We start from the raw sequence: 25,086 nt of genomic DNA on the forward strand, positions 1-25,086 counted from the left end.
TGATAGGGTTATGCTGCAAGTTCCGGGGCGTACATGGGAGATGGAGAATATTCAGCATGTTTAGGTGACTTCGACCTGTGGGCGTGTGAAAGCAGAGTGCGCCCTGTCCTTGTGCAAGGGCGGCTGGAGCGATGTCGGGTTCCCTCTTCTCTCTTGGGAGTCTCGGCAACGTGCTGACGTGCCTGGTGCCTCCTGCGAAGCCGAGACCCCCGTTAGGACCCGGGGGAGCGCGGCGTCAGCTCGGGGTTACAGCTGAGACCCCTGTTGCGCCTGCAGCGTTGGCAGAGGCTGCTGGGACCGGAGCCCTGCTGTTTACTGAGCTGATGAAGTAAAACATTGACCAAAACTGAAACCAGTTATGCTGTGATTAGATAAACGACCTGGAAGTGCATTAATTAATAATCACCAGCCCAGGAAGATGCAGCCATAATGAGTCCTGTGCCTTTTCTATTGTATAAGCATGTGCAAATATATTCTTCTGCAGAGCATTAATTAAATGTTTTAATGCACGAGGATGTTAATCTAAGCGCCGGGTGCTGGAATGCGGCTGGAATGCGGCTGCTCCCAGGCGGGGATGGTGCATGCTGCTGGAGGGAGGAAGATGAGCGCTGCAGGTCAGCCCGAGAGCCTTCCCCTCCCGAAAATCCTGTCCAGGAGGTGTGAAATAGGGGGTGCCACTGGCGTGGCACAGCGTTTTGCTGGCCAAGGCTATGGTGAGGTGATTGGGCTGGGATGAGGTGGCTGAGCTCTGACCTCTCCTTGCAATGAGCAGGGCTTTCAGAAGGGTTTTTTTCTTTGGTGGGCAATGGGAAGCAGAATTATCTGCACTGAATACGTTGTAAAGGCCTTGCTTACTCAGAGATGAAGGTAAAGGATTTGGCAGCCAGTGTAAGCTCTTTAAGAGCAGGGTAGGAGTGGGTTTTGTTGTAGGCTTTTTTTTTTTTTAAACATAAAAGTGAACCCCCATATGGCACTACGTATTTAGCAAAGAACTTTCTAGTCTTTGTTCATCCAGCGTATTAATCTTGCCCTCCCATGGAAACCTGGGTCCCAGCCGTGAACAGGCACACGACCCCGGGCGGGTGGTGGGGCCAGCTGCAGCCCTTTCCGTAGGGCCGTGCAGCATCTCCCGTGCCCGAGGTGTGAGGCCAGCCCAGCCCTGTTGGGCAGGGTGGGCTGCTCTGGGGCGCGGGGGAGCAGCGTCCCTTTGGAACCACGCCGGAGGTGGGGAGCAGACCTGGAGCTGGGCTGCGGTCTGCCTCAGCCGCTGCCTTCCCCGGGGAGCTGCCGATGGGGCACCGTCACCCTTTGCTTCATGTGGAGCTGGTTTCATCCCAAACACAATCCTGGGAGCAGAGAGTCAGAAACCATCCTCTCGTGCATGCCACCCCTTTGGCTAGCAGCGGAGCTCAGCAGGGCCGTGCCACACGGTGGTGGGACTGGCAGTGATGGGCTTTCCTGGTGGAGACCTGCAGGAGTCCTCCCCATCACTGGGAGGGAAGGAGATGCACCCCCGAGCACTGCATCCCTCCCCGATCCTGCAGCATTCGGCCGCTCCGGAGCTGCCTGGACCACTTCTCCAGGGTACAGCTCTTGCTGGAGCTGGAGGAAGGGCCTTGTCCTGCTCTTGCAGCCGCTGTGAGCTTCTGGCCATGACCTCCGTGGCCAGAACAAGCTGCCTGAAAAGGCAGTGTTCCCTCCTGCTTTGGGTGTTCCTTACAGTGATATTTCTTCCCATGTTTTCTACTGGAGATGTGGGTGTCTGAAATAAGTGTCTCTTCCCCAGCCTGTTCCCGCAGTTACAGCTGGCTGAGTAATTAAAAGATGTTGCCTGAATAATTTATTTGGAAACTATTGCAAATTTTGCAGAATAAATTATTCACATATCGTTCAACCAGCTCTACCTGCCCTGGCCCTACAAGGCGGAACGGGTGACATCTCATTCCCGTGGCAATGGAGCGGTGTCCCCAGGCCAGGACTATACGTCCCTGCAGTGCCCCCCGGGCAGGGGGGAGGCTCTTCCTTGCAGAAATCCCCCCCGAGCATCACCGCTGCCCCTGCAGAGCGTCGGCCGAGCAGCCGGCGCTGCGGAGCTGTGGCTGCTGGTCTTGGTCTGCCGAGGCTTCACCAGGGCGCTGGGGTGGGATGTTCTGCAAATGAACCGGGGGTGGAGACAGGGAGGGAACTGGTGTAAAATCAGGGTTATTGGTCCGGGGCGCCTGGGCCAGCCCCGGTGCGCGGCAGTGAGGGCATGCCGGCCGTTGGCGGGGCAGTGATGCTCCCCGCACCCGTGGTGCCGTGGGCGCCCGGGAAGGGACCCGCCGGGTGCTGCCGAGCCGCCCGCGGAGCCGCAGCCTGCGCCAGGCACACGCGCACCCACGTGTCCCCTCTGAGCTGAGTGTGCGCAGGCACCTGCGGTGCGCGGAGGAGGAGGTGGGCACTGGCAGCACTGCCCCCGCCCCAAATCCCCCCAAATCCCGTGAAGTCCAAGGCTTACCGATGCCTCTGCCTGACCGTAGCCTGAACCAGGGCGGCTTCTGCTCAGCCGTAGCTGGGCTTGGTACCCAAAGTGATTTAAGACCAGCTGCTTTAAATGGGATCATAATACTCTTACTCATCACTATTAATAATGATGTTACCACTTCTTAATGATGCACAAAACTGTCAGAATATGACAGATGTAAAACTATTTTACATCAGATTTAACTGTCAAAGAAATGCCATAAACGGTTGCAGAGGAGCGTGTTCTCCCAACACGAGGTATCACTACTACACTTCTTGAGGTTTTTATTTTTCTTTCACTTAATTGTTGATTTCTGCTTGAAAAGTCAGAAAGTGACTTAAGGTCAACCAGGAGCATTTTGGTTTTTTAAATGAATAGATAAAATTATTCCCATTAATGAAATTTTTAGGTCTGCATGCTGAGATAATAACATGAGGTAATCAAATCTCATGCTTCAGGGCATAAACTGATTGACTGTGAGAGTCAGGAATTACTTTTCCTGTTCCTTAAAAAAGTGAACAATGGCCTGATAAATGACGAAGGCTTATTCATTTGTCTCCAGAAGACGTTACGCTGGCCGTTCGGACGGTGAAACATGAAGCAAAGCCAGAGCGCTGATTCAGTGTGACATAATTTCGCATCCTCTCTCTGTAAGGGGACATCGTCCGGTCTGAGTCCCGAGAGCGAGCGGCTCCTTCCAGCCCTTGGGTTTGTTCTGCCGGTCGCACAGTGGCTGTTGCCGTCTGTCTCGGGGGGTGAGGAGTCCCCGGGGGTTTCTGCTGACCCCCGGGGAGGTGAAGAGCGATGGTCACCAGCGCGGACCATGCTGGCCCCGTGCTTGGTGCGGGACCTGCGCTGGGGCTGGGGCGGGCGCCGTTCGGTGCCCAGTACCGCGACAGCCCCGGCTTAAGTGGTCCTGCACGATAGCGAGTGGCAGTGGGCTGCCCGCTTTTGGTGTGGAGACGGGATCTTCCCCCAAGGCTCTGACATCTCCCTGGGCTGCAGATGGTCACCGTTATTGAAAATACGTTTTCATAATAATTTTAAAGCCAGGAAGGTAATAAAAGTAGTGAAAGCTCAGCAGAGTTGCAGGGGAGGGTATTAAGAGGCCCTGGTTCAGCAGGGCACTTGGCAGCATCGTTCGCTGTGCCGTGGCAGTGCAGGGGGGTGCAGGCAGGGAGCCCCGGTCCCCCGCGCTCAGGCGAAGGCAGGAGCCTGCGGCTGTGACGGCTGCGGTCGGACCCATGGTCGGAGCGACCGAGGAGTTAAGGATGGGGCGGTGCAAAGCGTACGGGGTGGGGGAAGGTCTGGCGGGGCTGGGGCAGGGACGCAGGGGTGCCGGGCTCCCCATGCGGGGCGCTTCCCACGGCTGCAACCAGCCGAAGCAATTCCTGCTGTTTGTTCGCAAACACTGTGAAGGCTGCGTCCTCTGCGGGCTCGTTGCCAGTCAGGTAGTGCCTTGGCAGGACCTGTTGTGGGACTTTTCTCTAATACACTTTTGTGTTTTATAATTCAAGAACGTGGTTATAAAGATTGCCTTTTTTCCTATCAAAAAGGCACAGATAAAAGCTTATAACGGTGATGAGAAAATATGTATTCTCCTCCTCTGATAAGGGGTGAGGGAGAGGAAGGCATTTCGGCTGTATCAGTGCAGAGCCTTGGCGGGGCCCTTGGAAATTAAACTCATTACTTAGAGATTTCACACAGCAGATTGCAAGCCTTTCTGCTTGGATGGTACAAAGCTTTCCACAGAAGATTTTGACTGAGAGTCCAAATTAAGCCACAGAATAAACTGCTGTGCATCCTCTGAAGTGCAGAGCTGGTATTTATGTCCAAACTTTAAAAAAAATTGATTCATTTATTAAATGGCACATGAAAATAGTTGTCAGGACATTACAGACCTGAAGTCACGCTGCTTGTGTCTCAGCAAGCAGTTCTAGGCAGAAGGCGCGGCTGTTGGGCTGCTCCCACAAGAGGGGCCGTGCAGGTTCGTTATGTGGATGAGGTTGGTGCAGAGCAGGTAGCGCACGTCGGGCGCTGCTGCCTCACCAGCCCTGGCCCTGCTGTGGCTTTCTACCTGTACGGGGTCCGTGGAGGGACGGCCCAGTGCTTCTGCAAAGCTGGCCCTAGCCCGGAGAGCAGCCTGTGCAATACATAGCGAATCGGCAATAACCAGCTTGAAAGCTGCTCGGGTCCGATATTTTACTGTCCTCCGGAGATGTTTAAAGAAAATCTGAGCCTCGGTCTTCTCCAGTACAGGAAGGGTGAATCCTCCTCCTTGGGCATCCTCTCACAAGAGCTTTTAGGATGCTCTGGTGTCCCCAGCCCCCCTCAGCATGCTCCCTGGGGATGACGGCAGATTTCGGAGCGGTGCGGTACGCAGGGTCCCCGGGTCCTGGCGTTCATCCCTGCGGGGAAAACGAGACCGCGGCTGCCTAAACAACTTGCGGGAGGGGACTGCCCCAGGGACCGGAGCCTCGCACGTGTCCTCCCCCTCCTCCAGACAGCAAAGCCGCTTCTTGCACACGAGCGGAGAAAGCTCTCTGTAAATGCCGAAGCCGAGCAGCTGCGGCATCTGCATCCCTGACCCCGCCGACCGCTGGCGGGCCTCAGCCTCGCAGCAAAGAGATCCGACTGTCCTGGGCATGACGGCATCCCCGGCAAGGTCGCTGTGTGTCGCTGCTTCTGGGGCTTCAGAAATGAAGTCATGCCGTCCCCTCCTGCCAGGGGGGCAGGGGGCGGCTCTGGCTCCCGCGGCTGTCTCGGAGTCTGAAGAATATCTGGTGCTGCGGAATCGATGGGGCTGCCCGGGCACCTGTAACGGGGCAGCAGGCGATTCCCGGCAGGCTTGCCTCTCTCTGTCTCGCGAGCTGCTGTCAGGGGTGTCACGTTTGATAAATGAGCTAGTTTATAAATGCAGATTTGAATTTTGGCTACAAGTTTTATTCCGTGGAGCCGGAAATTGGGCAATGCTTCAGGAGGACAGCAGTAGATTGCAGATTTTGGATCATTAATGCGCTTTTCAAAACTATCTGGCACCCAACCCTGCATCAGAAACGCCTTACTCGTGATTTGGGAATCAAGCAATTGTTTTTACTCTTGCTGACTCTCTGAAGGCATCTTCTAACGTCCCGCAGCGCTGCACACGCAGCTGGAGTCCTCTCCTCCTCGGGGTTCTGGGGTGTACGGGGTGAAGCCGTGCCCACAGTGAAGCTCGCAGCAGAGCCACTGGTGTGATTTCAGGCAGCGCCGAGTTCCCTCTTCCCGACACGGCACGGCCCTCCGTGCCTGATCCCCGAGGTGTGCACCGGCCCTGGGGAGGTGACACGTGCTGCGCCGAGGGGCTGCCGGCGGGCACCGTGCCGGCTGCCGAGGAGGGGGGGGCTCCGTAACCCAACGCTTGGGCAGGAGGGAAGCCCCCGCCGCTGCTCGGGCTGCTGCCTGCGCAGGCCTGGGCGGTTTGGGCGCGGGAGCTGCGGAAGCACCCAGCGGAGCTGTGCCTGCTGGCTGCAGCGCCGGGGAGGGGGTTTTCTGCTCTGGGCTTCCTTGCAAGCAGCTTTTCCCTCTGGTTACGGCTGTGCTCCATCACGTCCCATCGGACTTTCCATCTCTGATATCTTTGCTTGGGCTGAAGGGAAAGTAAGACCCTTCTCCCAGGAGACAGACCCTTTTTGGCTTAATCTAGGGAAAGAGACTTAGATCAGCCTGATTGTATTTAATTTGACAAAGCTGCAACCCGATTGCCAACAGTCGAGGTCGCCCGCAGGTTTGCTCTCCCCTCTTCTGCTCCTTGTTCTGCTCCTGCTCCCGGAGCAGGGCTCCCTGCGGGCATCCCCCGGTCCCTCGGGGCCGCGGCAGCTGAGCCCGAGGGGACCCGAAGGGAGAGCTCAGCGCTGGATCTGGCTGCTGTGCTGGTGCTTTCTGGTGCCTGCTCTCGCCTGCTCGCGGCTGTTTCGTTGCTATTTCCACTCTCCATGCAAAGCGCCGTCCCGTGCTCCCGCCTCTTCAAAAGAAAGATGCATATCAGCGCAGTTCTGTTTACCAAGGTGGAAGAGGAAATAAAGCAGCTTTAAACTGTTTAAAACTGAGAGCAAACAACAAATCATCCTATGAGAAAGCGAAAATAATCTCGAGTTGATCCTTCAGCCTCCCTTGTCCATTAGAGCTGTATTTGCTTTGCATTGATAACTGTGTGTCGTTTCTCATGTAATGTCCGTGTCTGCACGTATTCAGTTTTAATTCCGTTTTTAATCACTATTTTCACACTTAACTCTTGGCACACAGGGAAGTTGTCAATTGTTGGGTATTTTTATAGTTTGAATACTGAATTTAATCCTTTTTCTCTTCCCCAGTAAGAGATGCTAAAAACCTAGTTCCTATGGATCCTAATGGCTTGTCAGATCCCTACGTGAAGCTTAAACTAATCCCTGACCCCAAAAACGAAAGCAAACAGAAGACCAAAACTATCAAGTGCTCCCTGAATCCTGAGTGGAATGAGACATTTAAATTGTAAGTACAAGAAAAATGTTTAAACTTCTAAACTAATTTTTCTCACCCCTAAGACTTAATGTGATTGTATTTGCTCTGATTTAATTATTCAGAGACATTAAGCTGATTCAACTGAGAAATAATTCTTTTCGGTCCTCTAAGTGTGACTCAGAAATGCTCAAACCTCTGCCCTGACCCCAGATCAAAGCCCAGCGTTTCAGGGCAGGAACTCTGCATTCTCCGTTTGGAATGGATGTGGCCAGGAAATTAAATATTAGAGAGCTGAATGGTCATTAAACACCATCCCTTCATTTTGCATCCATGTTCTTATGGAGCGTGGAGGGGCATGGTGGTGTAGCAATGGTTTCCAGATAAAACCATCCCTTTTTCTTTCCTCTCTTCCAGCCAACTGAAAGAGGCGGACAAAGACAGGCGGTTGTCTGTGGAGATTTGGGACTGGGATCTGACCAGCAGGAATGATTTCATGGGCTCCCTGTCCTTTGGGATTTCTGAGCTGCAGAAGTCGGGAGTTGATGGATGGTAAGAGTTGCAATTGTTTTAAAAATACTATGGGCAAAAAGCAGTCCTGATCTTTTTGTACGCGATGGAAGACGCGGCAGCCCGTCGTACTTTACCAGCATCCTTCTGTTCAAGGACCACCACTCCTTTTGGCTCCCTGTAAGGGGCCGCTCCACCTCTCAGACCGGTGAGAATCGCTGCCGTGGGCCGGGGGGTGTCCCACGGGACAGCGTCTGAGTGCCCGGCGTGGGCTGGCTTTGCGTCACCTCCTCTGTGTCCTCCTGCCCCTTGCAGGGTTGCTCGGGGGGCTCGGGGGGCTTTTCCCTCCCACGGGCACGTGCAGACACGGGGCTGCTCCGCCTGGCGTTCGTGGCCAGGAGGGCTGGTGCTCTCCACGGGCTCTCGCTATGTAGGCTTCGGGAGGAGACGGCGTCGCTTGCCGAGCATTTGCCGAGCAAGCGTTTTCCAGCATTTTCTGGTTAGATTCCCTTAGTTTCTGTACTGGGGAGGCAGCGTGGCTTCGTCAGGCGTGCAGGCGAGCAAGCTTGCGAGCGGATGAGGGCTGGGGGGACACGCTTCGAATTGTGATCTGTGGCGGGGGCAGCCGTTTAGCAGCGCCCAGGCTAGCGGAACCGGTGCTGAGGGGCACTGTTCAATAAAAGGAGGAATGCTACCAAAGTGTGTAATTACCGTCGCTCATTACCATACGAAAGATGAACACAGTGGATCTGTAACACCTGCACTGAATGGGTCTCTTCATTTCCATTTTATCTCCCCCAGCAGGACCCATGCCGCCTTATTTCCCTTTTTTTTCCCCGGCCACTAATGCCTGAGAGCTGCGTTACCTTTCCATGTCAAGTGTAATAATTGAAAGTAGATATTATATGTCTTTTGGAAACCAAAACCTGCATGCTATTCATTTGCATTCTGCGAGTTGAGCAAACACCCCGGACTCTGTCTTTTCCACCGTGGAAGCTGTACGCGTCTCACTTAAGCAGAGAACGGAGAGGAGGAGGCGTTAGCAGACGGGCTAGCCTGCCCGCACAGCGCGGGTCCTGCATCTCTTGCACGCGGGGGTGGGCTGGGGGCTGGCACCACGCGGGGCACCCGCTGCCTCCCCTGGCACGGCCGGGGCGTGGGGGCAGAGCTGGGGGGGCTCCCGGGAGCCCGCGGTAAGGCAGGCAGCGTGTCCCGTCCCCGCAGGGAAAACCACCCGGGCGCGGGGCTGCGGGCAGAGTCTGGCCGTGTTCCCGCGCGGCGGCGTGCGGCGGGGCTCAGCCTGCGAGCCTGGCTTGTCACGGAGCAGACCCTGGTTGAGACACGGCTTCCCTTCTGGAAAAAAGAAGAAAACTGTCGCTTCCCCCCAAATTTCCAGTCACCTGTAAGGATGCGTGTGTGTCGGCTGGCGTTGGTGTGCTGCCGGCTTCTGACGCAGCCCAAAGCCCGATCGTTTTCCCAGCCTCCTAAAAATCATGTAAGTGGAGATCTAAGTAATTTTCCTTGTCACAGCATTTGGCTAGAATAAACTCTAGAAGGAGCTCTGATGTATATTTCATATCTAAACAACTGCAGTTAATGGAGAAAAGCTCAAAGGAAGAGTCTGTCCCTACATTATGCAAATAGCACTTTGTTCGTTCAGTGCAGCCTCTGTAGATAACGCCCAGCTGATAACCGTCCTCCGGCGGCCGGCAGGGGTTCGCCGATGGAGCCGAGGCTTTGCCTGCGGCTGTGTGAAACGCCTCAGATCTGAATGACATTGCCGTGATTTCTGATAATTGCCGCTTAAACTTTTTTCCTTTTTTCCGTGAGCATCTTGGCAGGCTCTGCGTGCCGTCCCCATGGAGCCCAGCTTGCCTTGGCACCCGGGGCAGCTGATGGCGAAGGAGCTTGCCCACGCATGTGCCCGTGGCCGTCACGAGAAAGACGTGCTTTGTCTGTGGGTTTTTGGGTCAGGCTTGTGTTTTAGAAGAGGCATCAGGGCTCTGGGGTGTCCGCTGCAGCAGGTAGTGTGTGTGCTTCCCGGGCTGGGGTGGCTGGGGTCCCCAGTACAGCGAGGGACCCCAGAAACAACCCTCCACTGGGGTGCGTGTCTGGGAGCTTGCTGAGTGGGACGGTTTGGGGGTGTGAGGTTCGGGGGGTCTTCTAACCTTGGGGAGGGGTCACCTGGATGCCCGTAGCGGAGGCAGAGCTGTGCTCAGGGCGGGAGGTGCGCTCCTGCCTGCCCGCGCTCCTGCCTGCCCGCGCTCCTGCCTGTCATCCTGACCTGACGTTCTCGCTGTGTCTCTCCAGGTTTAAGCTGCTGAGCCAGGAGGAGGGGGAGTATTTCAACGTCCCGGTGCCTCCTGAAGGAGAAGAAGGAAACGAGGAACTGAGGCAGAAATTTGAGGTGAATTGATTTTTCTTGGGAACTCAGGGGTTTTCCTTGCTGCCTGCCTGCCATGCCCTTGGCAAGGGCTTTCCCTGCCAGCTCTTTCCCCAGCAGCACGGGGAGTGCGGAGCAGGGTACAGCCCATCACTCCTCCCTCTCCCTGCTTTGCACCCACTCCTGGGGACCGGTGCCCTTGGCCGGTCCTTCCTGAGGCTCTCCATGGCACGCCTGGCTGCGGGGCACGAGCTTCGGATGGTGTTTCCAGAAGGTAAGTTGTTCAGTTACATTTAACAAAAAAAAGTCACTCTGAAGATTTGAAGCTTTCCAGCAATGGTTTGGCTATGTTACATAATAAACAGGGACCTTGCTGGATCCATTTGGGAACAGCAAGCGGTTCCTGCTCGCCGGTGCAGCGCTGGGTCACGTCACCACGCCAGGCTGCTGCTTCCAGGGCAGGGGAGACCAGAGAGACCGCGGGTGCCTCGTGCAGGGACCTGGGCGCTCCTTGGATCGCTGCAGCTGCGCGGCTCCTCCAGCACGAGGCATACGGGCAGCAGCAACTGCGCAGCGGTCCGAGGACCGACGGGGAGCTGGGGCAGATGAGCCAAAGGGCGTCATTTTGTAGAGGTTTGCAGAAGAGCAAGTTAAGGCAAAAGGATTCAGATACACCAGGAGCTGGAAGTGTGGGGCTCATTCACATGCGATTTTCTGACGGGATTGACAGGATGGTTTTTAATTGTAGCAGACAGAATGAGCCATCCATCTCGCTCTTCTAATTTGACCTCCCTGCGCACGTGTGCGTCTGACTTTGTGTGTGGTAGAAGCCGGCAGTGGATTAGATAGGAAAGGGAACAGTCATTTCTGGTGGATGAGGAGATGAGAGATCTGAAAATGATTCTTTGGCACTTATGTCAGCTTGAAAATACAACAAAGAATATTGCACAATGCAGAGTTCTGTGTAATGTTTGGTTGGTGCCTTGTGCTCCACGAAGAGCGTGCTTGATCCTGTGTCTCTGCTAGCTGCGGGTAGGAAGGAGTCTGAAATCCCATCACTTCTAAGAAGTCGTTTCTGCTTACTGCAAAGAAAGCAGCACAGCAAGCAGCCCCCTGCCATTTGTGTTGTTTCAGACCATATCTGTCTTTCTGTTAGGATTACGTAATTCACAATTTGTGTTTGCTAAAATGAGTATAGCGTAGCTAAATAAGGAGATACCTCAGTTAACGTATTTCCAACACTATATTCCAATTAAAGAGAGATGAAGATCCTGGATGTCCCAGGATGACCTGATGTAACCGTGCTCCTGATGTCAGCACGTGCACGTGTTGTTGGTACAGCAGTTCTGGTGCCATATAATAGGATTTGTTCGTCTGTTTTTCTGTCATGCTGCTGATTATGAATTAATATAATTAACTAAGATAAATTAAGATATTCATATAATTGGATTTGGAGCTAATCTCAGAAAGAAACCCTTTCTTAGCTGTTAAATGTCGTGGCAGGCTCTGTACCCTGCCTTGAGCGCTGAGACCGGGCTGGGTTTTTAAGAGGGTGATGCTTGGGTGAGCTGGGACGTGGTGTCAGCGATCCCTGACGGCGCTTTGCACCGAGGTGTTACCGACAGAAACGCAGCTGGGGCTGCTGGGGGTGTAAGGAACAGGAATACGTTCGAGCCAGTGATTTAGTTTTCAATAACCTCAGTACTCCATCCTTCCCGTGGTGTGCTCTGCGCCCTCAGCCCGGATAGTGGGGTAACCTGATGAACCAAGGGTGGAGTCTATGCTAACTGAACTTCGGGCTAATTGATATGGCCGAGTGACAGCGAAGGTCAGATGGGTGGCAGTGCCTTGTCTGAAGTGAGCCCGTAACTTTGGGGGGACAGCCAGCAGCACCAGCCAGAGTGCCCACGGAAGCGGCGGGGTGCGAGGGCTGGGTGTTGCTGCAGCTCCAGCCCGTGCAGAGGGAAGCGCAGAATACCCGCTCGGGGACAGCCTGCTGGTGCCTGTGAAAAGCAAAGGACGTAGAAGCGATGGGCTTTTCCGAGTGAATGCGGATATGGGATTTCAGGGCGCCAGGAAGGCTCTGCAGAGCCTTGTCGCACCTGGGCTTCCCCGAGGAGCTGGCCCAGCTAAGCTGCTGTCAGCATCAGAGGGCGTCAGGGCTTTGCACTGGCCGCACCAGGGATCTGCACGGAGGTGAGCTGAAGCTGGAGACACTTCCATGCCAGTCTCTGAAAGATTTCAGTGATGCTTGGGTCCAAGTCCCCAAAGAGGCTTCAAGGAGAAATGTCTATTTACTACTCGATAAGCCATGGAAGATCTTGCTGAATGATTGATCCAGACATTACTGAATTAGTAGGTCTTTGCCATTTTTCAGCATAGCTAAAATCTTCCCAGAACCCTAGGAATGAATGTGGAACATCTGGAGACTCACATTAAATGAGCCATACGTAAAACAAAATAGTTGCCCTTATGGTTGTCAGGGTGAACTCCATAACTGTAGCATAGAACTGGAGAGTTAGTTCCTTTTTCTCCTTTCTTTTTTTAATCTCACATTTATCTCATTTATATATAAATTTCCTGACTGTCCAAGAAAATAAGACAGTTCTAATACAACAGCTGGCATACAACCAATGGTTGTCAGCTCTATAAAGAGCTAACTACCTGCTTTTGTTGCATTTCGTGATGTTCCGGTGGTGTTAAAACGGTATGGATGTTGGAGGTCAGGTGACGAGTAGCCCACAGATCAGAAAATACGTTGTCCAGAGGTGTCATTCCACTCTGCCAGGCTACATCTCTACCCTCACCTTGCTGCGTCTTCCCCTGTTGCATCCTCCTTTGGGAGCCAGTCGGTGTGACGAGGAGAGAAGTCCCGGGCCAGCTGAGCGATGGCTTGCGCTGGCGCCCGGGGGGCGAGGAGGCGCTGGGGCCTGGCTGCTCCCGCGGCATGTCAGACGGGAGGGCTAAGCAGAATCCTGCGATCGATCTGCATTAGCGCTGCTTGATCCTGCCTGTTCCTGGCAGCGCGAATCAATAGGACAAAGTTGAGACGCGTATGACAGGTTTATATTTTGAGTGGACTTAACATTGCAAAAGCAGCCGGCTGGAAGGGCTGAGGTGTCAGCCTGGACGACGCAGAAGACGCACGGATGCTCGCAGAGCTGCTGGCTGGAAAAATGCCCCTTTCTGGCCGCCTGCGGTGCCGTTCTTGGCCGAGGTCCTGCTGCTGTGCTTCCTGCAGCCTTCTGTCTGCAGCGGGCACCTCCTGCGCTTGACAAGAAAGCGTCCTGAGACAAAAGCACAGCGTGAAGCCTTGCACTACATCCCCTGCCAATCCTGCTTGGTCTTTATCAGCCGCTTGCTGGGACAGCTTGATAGATGTGAACGTCAGCTGCTATTGCATAAATTCAGATGTAGTAAATTAACTATGACAAATGGAGTTGGATAACGAAGGTCAAGTGCTTTTTTTAAAAAATTTTGTGAGCAATATCTGGCACACTTCAGTTGTAAGCCTTGAAGAGGTCTCAAGATCGTGTGAGTGTCAGGAGCGTATTAAAAACAGGTTAAAGGACTTCTGTACTCACTTAGAGATAGACATTAGAGACACTCGATAGCAAAAGTAAGACACTTCACTCGGGGATGACGATCTTTACATCTCCCCGACTCTTCTTTTGGGCTCCTTTCTGGAAAGACATTTTCCCCTCCTGGCCAAGCTACGCGCCGAGCCTGCTTTGTCAGGGAAGTCGCGTTGTGTTTCTATCTCTTCTTGTCTCCTGTGAACGTACCGTGATGCTGCAAATTCAGGTCAAGTGCAAGACCGACTGGCTGAAGCAGCCCCTCTTTAGACACGGACTCGGGAGCAGCTGTAGGCAGCAGGAGGGACCTGAAGTCGCTCTCGCACTTGGGTGCCGGGTGCTCGCCCGGGCGTCTGCCGGCGCTGCCGGTAACGCTGTGCCTGAAGCGGCCAGTTTGCTGGGATGAAGCAAGTGGAAATCCTCTTCCTTCCCCCCTCTTTGTGTTGCTCTTTTCCGCCCTGCTGAGGGCTGAAAGCCTCCCCCGGCTTTGGTCAGAGCTTCACCGAGTCCCGTGGCCAGCCCCAGAGCTGCTGGGCTGCAGGCGTGCAGGAGGACGTGGGCTGCCTGAAGCAGAGGTGTGCTTTTGGGTGTCATTTCATGGAAACGTAATATTGCCCTTGAATTTTATTACAGCTTGTTTTCACAGAGGTTAATTTCGTGTCAAATCTGATCTGACAAGATTGTTTTTCAGCTGTGATAGAGTATTTAGGAAGCTTTCACAGAATATGACTGTTTTGCCTGCTGCTAAGTACACCTTTCTTTTGGAGATAGCTTTGAACCACAGTAGGGTGAGGACTGCTGAAGGCAAAGTTACACAACACAGGGCTGGCTTCGGGGAGACGCAGAGGCTGCCCTTGTTCAGTTGCCCACGTTTGGGTCCCTCTTTGGCCAAGTTCAATGTGCAGCTTTCAGTCGGTGCCAGAGCTGCCGTTTGTCACCTGAGCTGATTTGAAGTAGAATGCTCTGGCTGGGTATCCCCTTCTCTTGGGGGTGTTGTGGAAGCCTGAAGCTTACAACAAGGAAAAACCCTTGTGCTTCAGGAGAGGTGACTTTATTTCCTTTTCGACGTATGCAGCGTTCCCCGTGGGAGAGCAGGCGTGCTGCGCGGGCGGCGGTAGCAGGTACTGGGCTGTTGGATGATTTCAGCCTCCTCCCTGGGGCAGGGCTGCCTTAGCAGTTACGATGTTTGCAAATTCTGGAGACCATTCCTTTAGTTTTCAGTGCAGCAGTTTTTCAGATGTTTGTAGGTGCTGCAGGTGACCTTGAATGGAGCGTTTTACGGCTCGGAGAACTTGCAAGAACCAATTAGCAGCAGCAAAGGCTTGGAGATTACTTGTGAGGCTCCTATCTGGAGGAGCTGCGAGTAGCAGCCAAATTGAACTGCTGGAATCGGGTTAATGGAATTTCATGCTAGACTGAGCTCAGTGCAAGCCTTATACTGTCGCATATTTCTAAAAATTAAAACCGAATAAATTGTGAGATAGCTTTTACAAACTGGTTCAGCGAATTAGATAGCCCCTGGACCAATGAGGAGGTGCCGAGCAACCGATGAGATTTTGTGTTTAAAAATGTGGGGGTTTTGTGAGGCTCCTTAATAAGCAATTGTGATTGTAGCAGCTCGCACAATTGCTTGGGGATGCAGGAGGAGTGCTTTCTATTCTGGTGTGTTCAAAATGGATTTGTAGCTTCCTGCGTTCGGCCTGAACTGGCACGGGAGTGCAATTCTCTTCAATATCAGATAGTAACGGAGGTGGAGCTGGATAAAAAGTCCTGTGTTTTACCTTAATGTATTTATGTTCACCTGTCCTCTTCTGGTGAGGTGAGAGACAGAAGTCAGCTTTGAGAAGAAAAAGCTTATTTAAGCCTCTGTTCTGTACTTTGGGTGACCTACAGCATGTTGCGGGTGGCTCCCCGGGCACGCAGCTGCCGTGTCCCGCTGGCTGCGGGGCGAGGGGTAACGGGTAATGGGCAGATGCGGTTCCCAGTTGCTCTTGCAAACGTTAACTGGGAGCCAGCTGAACAGTGCAATGTGTTGGGGCTGATAACTTCCCCAGTGCCCGTCTTGGTGCCGTCCCCGTCAAGCTTACAGAAGAGGTTCCCATAGCTCAGGATAGCGTTTGACCTGGAAAAGAGCTGCTTAAGGTGGGATTTCAGGAGCACTGGCTGGTTTTATAATGACCTTTGTCCAAACTGTTTTCAGTAATTTTTGCTCTTTTCTCCCTGTCCCATCTCTTCGCAGAGAGCCAAGATTGGAACAGGGTCCAAGGCTGCGGATGAGAAGACAACAAATGCCATTTCTAAATTCGACAACAACGGGAGCAGAGATCGGATGAAACTTTCGGATTTCAATTTCCTGATGGTGCTGGGAAAAGGAAGCTTTGGGAAGGTGTGGTACAACATACGCCTTTGCACTTTCTGTGATTAACGCGTGTGTATCCAGCATTTCTGAGCTGCGGCCGCGTGGCTGCTCCGGAGTGATCTGTCCTTGCTCTGCCTGGGAGCACTGGTGTCACGGTAATGGCAGCCCAGTTCGTTGGCTCCCTTCCAGGCTGTGGGACTGCTGCGTCACAGTGATGAAGACCTGAGACGTCTGATCAGACCTTCACAAAAATCAGACACTTTTTTTGGGAAGCAGGGTGTGTACAGTGTCTTTACAGCTCTTTTTTATTTGGCCATTTTTTTCTCTAATAATTACAAATATACGTGAACATTTTAATTAACTTTCCAGGTCGGTTATGAGTGGTAACAGAATTTCATTCTTCTAGTAATTATGTGATTTGGAGCATTGATTTTTCTTGGGGTCTTGCCAACTTTGTCATGATTTCCATTAGAAATTCCAGTCCTCGGGTGGCTGCCTAGGCTTCACAGCCCGGAGCGGGCAGGAAGGTGGGCTGCTGTTGCCCTGCACCGGCACGGTGTTTGCCGGTGTGATGGATGGCCTGATGCTGCTCTGATTAGTGAATTGCCTTAATTGCAGGGAATATTGCTCTGCCTTTGGGCACAGCTTTTGGGCGAGCAGCGGAAGCAAGGAAAGAATGGCAGGGGAGTGACGCTCACCCACCGCCTGCTGAGCACAAGGGGTGAGCCCGCCTTTCACAGCGGGCACCCGTTCCCTCCCCCAGCCTTTTGCCGCTGGTGTTTGAGCTCTGGGAGGTCCCAGCCTCTGTAGGTGGGTGTTTGCTTCCTTTCTGGAGGTGGAGAGCTTAGAGATCCGCTGAAACGTCTGTGACAGGGGGAGAACGGGGAGTCCCTGATGGTCCCCAGCGTCCAGAGCATCAGCCTGCAGTTCCCCTGCCAGTGATGCCGCGGGGGAGGAGGCACCGTTACTCTGTGTTTTGCACCGTTGCTGTGGGTTGGCAACGTAGGGGAGCAGCACGCGTTGTGCCCGTGCTGCCCTCACTCAGTAACGTATACATATCCCCGCTTCCGCGTCGCTTTTGCCCCCTTTTCTCTCCCTCCCAATATCTAATCCCTTTTAAAGTCTATGCTTGGCATCTGGAAACTCTGTGGTTGTGGGTTTTTTCCCCCCACCTTTTAATTTGAGAAACGTTAGCAAACTCTTCAGTCGGCATCATGGCTTATATAAGGGAATGTGTGACAGAAACTGTTCCCTGGAACAGAATGTTATAAATATGCTAATTAGTGCTTATTAAAACAGCACGTTGCTTTCTACGGTGAGATGCAGCCTCACCCTCACGTGTGCCTGCGCCTCGCCGGGGAGCGCTCCCCGCGGCTCCCCTCCTGCCCCCCGGCACCCCGCTGCCCGTCCCCCCGGCACGGGGACACCGAGGTGGCACGGCGCAGGGTGCCTGGCTGCAGAGGACGCTTTGCTCCCTGCTGGCTTTGCACTTACACGGAGGTGCCAGGTGTTTGGGAAGGAGCCAGGCAGAGGCGTGCAGATCCGCGCCATGCCGGCGCTCGGCTGGCTCTCCGGTCTCGGCTCCGGGCAGGTTCCCTGCCCTTGGCGTGCCGAGCAGCCGGTCGTGTCCCTGGCAGCGGCGTCCCTCTCCGGGTACCGCCTGCTCCGGTGCTTGGCTGCGTGCTGCCAGCCTCCCTCCTCCCAGTCCCTGCTGCTGCGGTTCATGCAGGGAGAGAGCTCTTTGAGTATAAGGGCACTGTTTTGGTGAGTCTTTGTCTCAGGCACAAGCTTATTAACCCTTTGGCATCAGTAGCTCCCATTTACAGCTTAGTATTTTTCTCTCTCCACCACTACGGCTGTCCAGGGTCAGGAGTACCTACGTGTTGGCCTCGCTGGAGTTTCATAAACTTGCTGTCTCTACATTCAGCATCAGAATTTCTCCAGTTACTATGCTGGAGCATTCCCAAACAAATACTCTGTATTACAGGAATAAATCAAGTTAAATATCAGCTTTTTCTGCACAAAAAAGAAGGAAATTTAAAAAAGAATGCAGTCTGCTTTCCAGAGAGTGAGCTGGCAGATGGAGGTCCCCACAGAGCCAGGCATCAAGGTTTAGGGGATGGAAAATAGCTCTGGTTTGGAAAATGGCTCAGGGGCAGGGGCATGTGCAGCCCCAGGGCACAGGGCGACCCTCGGTGCTCCTTGGTGGTCTCGGGTCTCCTTGGGCTGCCCCCCGCTGCTGCCCACCCCGGCGGGGGGGTCCGTCGGAGCCCCCGGAGCTGTACCGGTGGCAGTCCTCCGCGGGGCTGGCAAGGGCAAGGGAGATGTTCCTGGCTGAGGAAGGCAAGCACTTGGCACAGCCCACCCTGGGTTTGCTTTGCTGTAGTATAAATAGGGGAAAGTTAAATTATGTGGCTTGCTCATATTTTTGCAGCTAATCAATCTGTCATGCTATCAAGCTGCCAATCTTTTCTGGGGGTTTTATGGTGTTTTTCGGAGTGGGGCTGATTCTTTTGCCTCTGCAGTTATGGATTAGAGTGCAACGGGAGACAATTTTCATGTCCTATGATAATCTTCCAGCTGTAAAATGCTTTCCTCTCCTCTCTTGGTATGAAACGTGGCAGAAGGGCTGGTAGTCGGCGCAGGGACTCGGTCGCTGACTTGCAGAGTTGTGCTCTGTCCCCTGGGCACGTGGTGAGGTTTGGGTGCACGCTCCCTCCTTTACCAATGTGCATCTTGTGCTCAGCTCTCTTCAGGGCGTTACCAAACTGCGCCGGGTGCATTCGCTTGTTTGAATCTTTTTGCATTTACAGTGCAATGGGTCCCAATCTTTTTCTTTACTCGCTGTGTCATTATCAGCCGTTGCTGAAGCCCGCTCATCAGTGGCTGTCCTTCCCCTGAGACTCAGCTGTACCCGCGCCGCAGTCACCATAGGAACGGCGATGCCAGCGTGCCGGAGCCAGCTTTGAGCCAGCCCTTGGCGCACCGAGAGCACCGAGCTCGGGGCAGGCTGCTCCGCGCAGCTGGACGGGCTGCGGCTCCGCGCTGCAAGCTGTCGCGCTGGCACAGCATCCTGAACGGCATCGGTCTCAATGTGCGCTTCTGGAGCTGCTCGCTCTGCCAGCCCAGATGTGAGAGGGAAGTGCAGTAACGGGTGGCTCTCGGCGTCCCTCTGCACTCGCCCAGACGCACGCCCTCACACTCGGCCTCTTCGCTGTGGGTGTAGTGCCGCTGATTTTTAGGCAGCCGCAAAGTCCTTTTGCCTTTCGCGTTTCAGTAAAGCAGGGCTGGTTGGCTCAGCTGCGGCTCAGGATTGCCGCGTCATTGGGAAGCTACCGCATGGAACATTTACAGTCCGTATAAGCCCTAGAGCAGTTTTTTGCGTTTAGTGTGGTACACCAGCCAACCTCTGCCTCTCGCTGTGCTGCAGAGGGCGAGCGTGCTGGGCTGGTGGTAGCCACATCCCGGTCGGGTGGGAATCGTGCACTGATGTCTCGGTGGCACCCACCGCCCCCTCTGGGGTTTTCTGCTGTGCAGGACAGGCTCCGATTGTCCCGGCAGAGTTCAGCTCCCCTGCGGTGTTATTTACTACAGCCGAACCCTGTTTGCCAGCAGCTGATTTTACCTTTCCATTTGATCTGTGCGTACCCCCAGGGAAGTCTCCTGGTGCGTTTATCCCCAAACACGCTCCGTTACCAACAACAGCGCTCTCTCCCTCGAGAGTCTCCAAGGAAAATGTCTGGAGAAGCACTAGGATGCTTTCCGAGCCCTGCCTGGGACTGCAATCTCTGCTTCCGAAGGGGGCTCCTGCTGCCACCCCCCGCCCCGGCACGGTCCCTTCGGGGCAGCAGCAGATGCCAGTTTCAGGGGCTCCCTGGTTTAGTTACTTTTTCTCTGAAAGGGTTATGGATAGCAAGGTAGGTCTGCATACAACTGATATTGCATACAAACCACTCACTCCCAGGTAACAGGCTTCATCTTCCCACAAACTGTGTTCTTGGAGCGGTCGCTTCTCTTTTCCACCAACTTTGAGCTGCCGAAGCCCATCTGCTTTTATCACTTAAAAATCAGCCCCATTTTTTAGCACCTGTGCATGGTGACTTGTAGATCTCAACCTGCTTAAAAATGGTGAAGATAAATGGAGGCAATGAACCGAAATGGTTCAGTTTGTGCAGAGTTGCAGGGGAAGGCAGAGGTGCAGAATCCATGTCAAGCCGCTGTGTCTGCTGCCCTGGCACCCTGTCCCGCGGCTGCAGGCAGGGCACCGGTCTGCCCATGCTCCTGGGCACTCCTGCGAGGAGAGCTCCTCGATGTGCTGCAAGGGGCTGTTGCAAGACACCGCAGGGAGCTGGTACTGGGCTCAAATCTGGTCCCAGTGCCTGTGCCTTGCTGTGATGCCGACAGATGAGTGCGGCGTGCGGTCACTGCAATCCTGGCCCCGCTGACGAAAATGTAAATGTCAGCGGCTTCTCCGAAGCACGTGGCGCTGAGGAGCCCCGATGCCTTTCCCGGCTAAGCCTGACGAGCAGCGCATCAAGGACAGCCAGCTCTCCCGCGCCGCAGCCACGCGCCTGACGTGAGCCAGAGCCACGCGCTTTCAGGCAGTGCTCTTCCCAGTTGTACTCTTGTTTTCACTCTAGCAAGAGAGTGGGCACTGAGGTCCTCGGGCTGTGTCCCCTGCCGTGTCCCCCGTCCTCGGGCTGTGTCCCCTGCCGTGTCCCCCGTCCTCGGGCTGTGTCCCAGGGCTGGCACACTGCTGCCTTCTCCCTGAACCCCAGCGGCGGATGCTCTGCCCAGCAAAGTGCCCCGGGACAGGCCCTGCCCCAGCCCCAGCTCCCCGGGGAGGCTCGGGGCTCTGCGGGGTAGCTGGGCACGTTGCGGTGGGGAGTGCGGGGCTCCGGCCCCGTGTCGTCTGCCTCGGGCCGACAAGAGGGTTGATTCTGCCGTCCTTAGTGTCTCAAAAGTCATCTGTGAGACCCACTCGCGTTTCCTCTGCCAGTCTGCTACAGTCTGAAACGCATTTCAGTTCCACCCCATTGATGTTGACTTCTCATAATTTGTTTTCAAAACAACCGAACTCCTGTTCCTGATGTGACTGGAGGATTTCTGCAGACTCTTTCAAATGGAAAGCAATTCATTTCCACTCGGTGCTCAGATCTAACGTGATGAGAGAGTGCGAGGAGGGAAAATGGGAAGCAAAGTCTGGTTTCAGAGTCTTTATTTTGCCAGCAGCCCGAGGAGCAGCTTACACCGATGGAGCGTGGTGGATCGGTCTGGGGATCCTCACTGGGGCTGATGTGATTAATGAGGGAAATCTGCACCAGCAGAAGCAGTGCATCCCATTTATAGTAATAAATAAACCTGCAAATGGGTGAAACTGGTTTAAATGGGAGGTTGAATGGATTCTTCTGCATGAGAGGGGCTTTGGCTGGGTGACGGACTGGCACATAACTGGGTTTGATCACTGTGCGCGTTGTGGAGGGGGTGTGCGAGGCAGAGAAAACCTTGCTGGCTTTTTCTTACTCTTGGCTATATACTAACTCTTTTCCACTTTAAGTTTTTACCACTTTGTAACTTGATGGACTCTGTGTTCAAGCTCTTGACGCCCTCCCCCGATGCTGCTTGCACCCTGAGGGTGCTGAATCGGGGCCGACTCGGGGGTGAATGGTGATGAAGAGTGATCTGTGACCTGGGCATCAGCAAACCCCTTGGACTGGTGTTTAGGTGGCGAGGAAGTAGATGTGTACTTGTTAGGCTTAGGGTTCCTAAATAACTTTGGAAATACCGCTGGTAGCTTTCTGCATCATTTGGCACCTGAATCTCTTTTCAGGACTATAATGGGAGCCACAGGATAATAAGCAAGCTGTTATTTTTAACTATTGGCCGTGGCAAGCTAGAAGCATTGCAGATCCACGTTTTCCTTCATCCTGAGTGTGTCCTCTCCCTCGTGCAGGTGATGCTGGCGGAGAGGAAGGGCACCGACGAGCTCTACGCCGTTAAGATCTTGAAGAAGGACGTCGTTATCCAGGACGATGACGTAGAGTGCACGATGGTTGAAAAACGCGTCCTGGCTCTCTCCGGCAAGCCTCCGTTCCTGACCCAGCTCCACTCCTGCTTTCAGACGATGGTAAGTGCCGGTGCCGCCGCAGCCTGTCCCTGGGCAAAGGGCAGAGTGGACTGGGGACCCTGCTGGACCCCGAACACCGAGCGGGGGGAGTCTGACACTTTGCAAAACGGGTATTAGTCACTTGGCTTCAGCGGTGAGCTTGTGGGCAGAAACTCTCTTCTACAGAGACCCAGTATCACCAGTTATCCGGGACCAGTGCCTTCCTGGGTGGCTGCAGGGCGCCCGGGAGCTGTGTGGACGGAGCTGTAGGGACTTCTGCCCTGGTCACGCATTTTAGCTTCTTGAAAACATGCCTTTGCTTTTATTCATGTTTCTTTTCTGGATGTACATCGCTACACTTGCAAAAGCAGCCATGTATTTTCTGCCTTGATAACCTCACAACTTGTCCAGTTTGCTTGCAGAAATGCCTCCATGAACAAAATGGAGTGTGTGTGTTAAACTGGGGGCTGTAATGGAAAATATCTGCACCCCTGAGATTTTTTCATCAGGGAGCTGACGACGGCATTAGATGTGGTTTCCCAGCCCCTCAGGTGCCCCCCACCCGTGATGTCTGTTATGATTCAATAGCAAAGTGCTGTTCTTTTTCTCAGGATTCATTCTTGTGATCAAAAAGTAGAGAGTGAAACCTAATACCAACCACAGGAAATTCAGTTAGAAACGGGCGTGTGATTGAGTTTGTACAAACCAGAAGTGGGGAAGGGGACAGGGGACCTTTAAAGCAATCTCTGGCCAGCCGTCGCGCAGCCTGTGAATGAAAACATCCAGGTACGTGTCAGCGGGAGCAGGGAGTGGGAATCAGCAGAGTCCTTTAGAACGATGACAATGCTACCCAGGAGGATTACATTTTAATATTATCCCAGAAATTTCATTTACCAAACATATTCAGTGTATTTAAAGCCTGCGGACCGGCTTTGCAGCACAGTAATCAAAATGTGCCAGGAGAAGCTATTTCACACAGCATCTCTCTGGCATCTGAAGTGAGTCAGCGCAGGATTATTCCTGGCAGACCTATAGTAGCTTAATAGTAATCGTATTTGTAATGTAATCAAAATGTATAGCAGGGTGTATTATCAAACGCTGGCACAAAGCACTTCGATTTCTGGGAGCACAGTCCGGAGCGCACTTCTCAGCCGGGGCTGTGAGTTCAGCGACTGGTGGGGGAGAGAAAAGCCCTAAATCTGCGTTTTAGAGAGCAAGTGAAGATGAGCAATGAGAGAGCTCCTGCATGGGTCTGAAGGACGAGAGAAGCCCCGTGCTGGTCCGGCTGAGGGATCTGGGGGTGCTCTGCCCCAAAAAGGTCCTGGGTCTGAGCCTGGGCTCCCGGGAGGGGGGTGTCCCTGGGTGTCCCCAGGCGTCCCCGGGTGAGCCGTGCCTTCGCTGACGACCTCCCTTCCCTCTGGGGCTCAGCAGCGAAGGCGCAGCAGCAGCAATGACACTGAGAAATGATAAATGACGGGTGGGTGGGGAACTCGGCTGTTGTCCTGGCTTGTCCACTCTTGTCCACAGTGGGGAGTCAGACAGGAGGAGACCCAGCGAGTGGTTAATTAGGAGGAGGGCATTGGAAGGAGCCCCGGGAGTTGCGCCTTGGCTGCCCAAGGAAGGGGCGTGCGTGTTTTACCAGCTCCATGCAAGTCTCTGCGGGGGGCATTTACGTATCTGTCGCTTGCTGTTGCTCAGGGAGATGCTCCAGACCTGGACAGACCCGTCCTTTTCTGCCGTAGACAAGAGCCAGGACAGCTTTCCGTACCCGTCCCTCTCTTCAGCCTGTAGGCTGGCCAGCCATCTGGCTGCTTTATTCGTGACGTTTTTTTCTCTGAAGCACCAGCGTTCCCTTCTCCACCCAAATGAGGAAAGCTCAAATCCTGCTTTTAGAGCTCAGCTGGCTGTTTCAAGAGACCATCTTTTTAATATTCTTCCTTCTTGAAGTTGATCGATATATTTAGGAAACAGCTGCAAATGAGCACAATACTGCTTTCCTTCCCAGTTACTGTCACAGGATGACTAGTGTGACAGTGGCTGCTGAAGGTGACTTTGCCGGCCCCGTGCCTTACTGCTGAACTGGATTGACGCCTTGGCAGAGGCAGTCATTTACAGAGGGGTATGCGCCGAAATTCCCAGTCATCTGATAAGCCGAAATCTCTTTCCTATCCCATCAGTGCCACATGTTTTACATAGCCCGATTGCCCCTTTGGTACCGTATTTAATTACCTTTGAGGCCGCCCCGCTGTCAGGGTGGGCTGTGCTGCGCCAGGCTGCTGCGCCCGGGGTGGAGGAGCTGATTACCCCAGTTACTCCGTAGCCCTTATTATGGTAATGCTCACATTTGCATATCTTCTGGGCTCCTTGTCCTTCCTCTGTTAAAAGCAGGGCAAGGTTTATTTAAGGAGGAAATGAAGAATGGGAGATATTATGAATTACTACGTAATACTGCCAAGCTGAAGCTCTCGCAGTGCTCCAGCCTTTCTGTCTTCCCTTCCGTGGTGCGGGGCTGGGGCGAGCCCGCCACGTCCTCGGGCCCCCGTGCGCCGAGGCCCCACCACTGGCCTTCGAAGGCTGCGGAAAGTTGCCTGGAGTAAGAAGGGTGGCTCAGGCCTGACGTTACGCAGCGCTTCGCTGTTCTCACCCACAACTGCCGTGCGCACTGTCGGAGCAGTCTGTGTCCCGTCCTGCATGCGCTCCGGTGGTCCGGAGCCCTCGCTTTTCCCTCCCCGAGAAACGTCCTGTGCTCTTGGCAGGTTTAGGTTGGTGGTTTTGGCAGTCTCGCACAATTTTCTTCACAGCCGTTTCCCATTAAAAAAAGAGCTGTGAAAGGTCAGAGGAAAGTGGTGTTTCAAGGGCATGGATTCCCCAGGGTGAAGGTGTTGCTGTGTGGAGCTCCCGCTTGCCCGGATCTCCTCTGCCTCCCGGGGCTTGCAGGGCTCGTGCTAGAGCTCTGTTCAGAATGCAGCATGATGAGATCCAGCTGGTTTTGTTTTATTAATCCACGGTTCTGAGCTTTGTGGGAATGCTCGGGTCTTGTTTCTTGCCTTGTAGCTCTCCTTGGGGTTGATCATGGCCCACCCTTTCTCAAATTTGTGGCAATGTTTAGAGGAGTGGGCTTACATCTAGCAGGACTAATGCTAGCAAGGAGTGCAGGAGCGGTGCTGGGTGTAC

General features: G+C 53.9%; 1 protein-coding gene across 3 annotated transcripts in view; it reads left to right on the forward strand.

Moving 5' to 3' along the window:
• Nucleotides 1–25,086, forward strand: part of PRKCB (protein kinase C beta) — a 131,602-nt gene that overhangs the window by 76,671 nt on the left and 29,845 nt on the right. For all 3 annotated transcript variants that reach the window (XM_075165591.1, XM_075165592.1, XM_075165590.1), the window contains 5 exons: nucleotides 6,856–7,012; nucleotides 7,397–7,531; nucleotides 9,800–9,896; nucleotides 15,687–15,833; nucleotides 21,760–21,933. In XM_075165591.1, the coding sequence (XP_075021692.1) occupies nucleotides 6,856–7,012; nucleotides 7,397–7,531; nucleotides 9,800–9,896; nucleotides 15,687–15,833; nucleotides 21,760–21,933 (710 nt within the window). The remainder of the gene's footprint in view (nucleotides 1–6,855; nucleotides 7,013–7,396; nucleotides 7,532–9,799; nucleotides 9,897–15,686; nucleotides 15,834–21,759; nucleotides 21,934–25,086) is intronic.

The sequence above is a fragment of the Calonectris borealis genome, chromosome 16, assembly GCF_964195595.1.
Source record: "Calonectris borealis chromosome 16, bCalBor7.hap1.2, whole genome shotgun sequence".
NCBI classification, from domain to species: Eukaryota; Metazoa; Chordata; class Aves; order Procellariiformes; family Procellariidae; genus Calonectris; species Calonectris borealis.